Source organism: Physeter macrocephalus, unplaced genomic scaffold, assembly GCF_002837175.3.
Source record: "Physeter macrocephalus isolate SW-GA unplaced genomic scaffold, ASM283717v5 random_11152, whole genome shotgun sequence".
Lineage (NCBI taxonomy): Eukaryota > Metazoa > Chordata > Mammalia > Artiodactyla > Physeteridae > Physeter > Physeter macrocephalus.
The window spans coordinates 1-2,122 of record NW_021156435.1 but is presented as its reverse complement, the minus strand read 5'-3'; the positions used below and the strand labels follow the sequence as shown (position 1 = coordinate 2,122).

Here is a 2,122-nt window from a genome sequence, read left to right as displayed (position 1 = left end):
GGGCTGGGCCCGGGCCTGCCTGCCCTGCCCCTCTGCCCCAGTCAAGGCCCCCACTGTTCCTGCGGACTTCCCCTTCCCCTCGTTAAAACATCTGTGCTGCCTGCTAGGGGAGGGGGTGCCTGGATACCTTGAGCCTACGCTTCCCAGGGCTTGGGGTGGCTCACGGCCCCAGCCCCCACCTCGTTTCCCAACTCTTCTGCCGCAGGCTGAGGCTTCTGCTTTGTTGGCGGTTGGTTCTCGGCCCTAGGACACTCTGCCTGGCTGTGGCCTTCCTCCCCCGTCTCGAACCACCAGGGCACCTGCCTGCGCTTCAGTGACAGGGTATCCCCTTCCTGGACGGCCTGAGCGCTGCTCTCACCAAACAGCCCTGCCTGCACCATGACCGGACGCACTGGGACACTGGTTTCTGCCAGTAGCTGGGTGCCAGGGGCCCTGTGGCCCCTTGCTATTTGCCTCTGCTTCTCCCTGGTCACTGCCACGGTGGCCTCCCACTCCTCCTCATCTCGGACGAGCTTCACTAACTCCAGGAAAGTGGGCGCACACCCTCGCTGATCCAGGAGCTTGAGCTTGCCCTGGAGGGCGGCGTTCATGGAGGCACGAGCTAGGACGTGTTTCAGGCGAATCACGTCTGTGCTTCTCACTGACAAGGGGCTGTGCCGCACAGCTTTCTGCAGCAGGGGCTCGATCCGTAGCAAAAACGCAGAGACGTGCTCTCCAGGCTTCTGGACGGTCTGGAGGAACTTAAACTGTGAGGTTCTGTAGTCCTCTTTATTCCCGAAGATCTGCTTCAGGGCGTCCAGGCACTGCTCCAGAGTCAGGGAGTCACTGTTGGCCCGCAGCACCCGCACGATGGACAGGGCGGAGCCGCGTAAGCTCTCCAGCAAACGCCGCTGCTTCTCTGCCTCAGACACCTGCCACATCTTCATCAGCTCCGTCGCCTGCTCTAGCCAGGCTTCAAAGTTCTCTTCGCCCGGGCCTGGGCAAGGGCTTCCCGAAAACACCTTCAGCTTTCGGTACCACATGCTTTCGTTCAGAGGCTGCAGGACTGGTGTCAAGACTTCTGGCTTTACGTCCTCAGGGTAAGTGCCATACCCCAGGGTTTTGACCACATCTACCATTCTCCGGCCCTCATCTTTCAGGAAGCAGTTCAGTCTGTTGATAAACTCGTCATCTGGGCTACGGGGTTTCACCACCACTTCCCAGCTACCTCCCTTGCCCGGGATCTGCTCGGGCATCAGAGCGTAGTTGACCTTGTCAGCCAGTTCGATGAGAACGGCCTTAGAGTCGTCCTCCCTTCTGAACATTCTACCCCGCACGCTGTAGGCACACAGGGGCTGCAAGCCCGCCCTCAGGGTCTCCTTAATTTCCTCTTCACTACACTCCACAGGGATGCCCACGATCAGCAGGGCCTTCCTGGGGTCCAGGTCCATGCCCTTGCACCAGTCCTCCAACAGATGCATAGCCATGGCGCTCCCACTCTCTAGGGACTGATCGAATACTAGGCGCAGTAATCAGCTCACAGAGTTTGACCAGGACTCTGAGGAATTCTGAGTCAAGGCCAAGTATGAAGGCAGAATCGTTCCGGGTTTCCACAGCCTACGATGCAAATGGGGTGAGAGCATCATTAATGCCCGCCCTCCCACCCCGACCACCAGCCCACGCACTACCCCCACCTCTGGTCACAGAGATTCAGTCCCTGCTTTTCAGGGCTTCCCCAGTCATCTGGTGGAGAGGTGTCTGTAGGCCAAGCTCCCCGCACCTCATCCCCTCCCTGCTGACCTCTGCTTGCCGTGGACTCCTCCTCAAAGCCCAAGGACTCTTCTGTGTGTACTGGACGTGCCTGTGGTGAAAAGACCGTAGTCAGGAGGAGGGGCCTGACAAAGCCCGCCAAACGGGAGAGGACAGCACGCTGTCCCACTCCCTGGCTCGGGGCTGATCAGGCCCAGGGCTCCTGGTCCCCACTTCTCTGGGGCGAAGGTTGGAGGACAGAGATGTGGAGCTCCCTCCTTTCTCAGAAAATGTCTGACAAATGAGAAAGATGGCTGGAACTCTGCACAAGGCAATGAAACTGGTGGGTGTGGAGAACGTGTGAGAAGCTGCAGTGTTGCCATGGATACGGAGA

The 2,122-nt window shown here is 59.3% G+C and overlaps 1 protein-coding gene across 1 annotated transcript; it reads right to left on the bottom strand.

Annotated features, from left to right (window-relative positions):
* Positions 1 to 134: 134 nt before the first annotated feature.
* LOC112063310 (paraneoplastic antigen-like protein 5) lies at positions 135 to 1,466 on the bottom strand. The gene has a single exon (XM_024118186.1). It carries the CDS (start codon positions 1,464 to 1,466, stop codon positions 135 to 137), a length of 1,332 nt encoding a protein of 443 aa, XP_023973954.1.
* Positions 1,467 to 2,122: the final 656 nt, after the last annotated feature.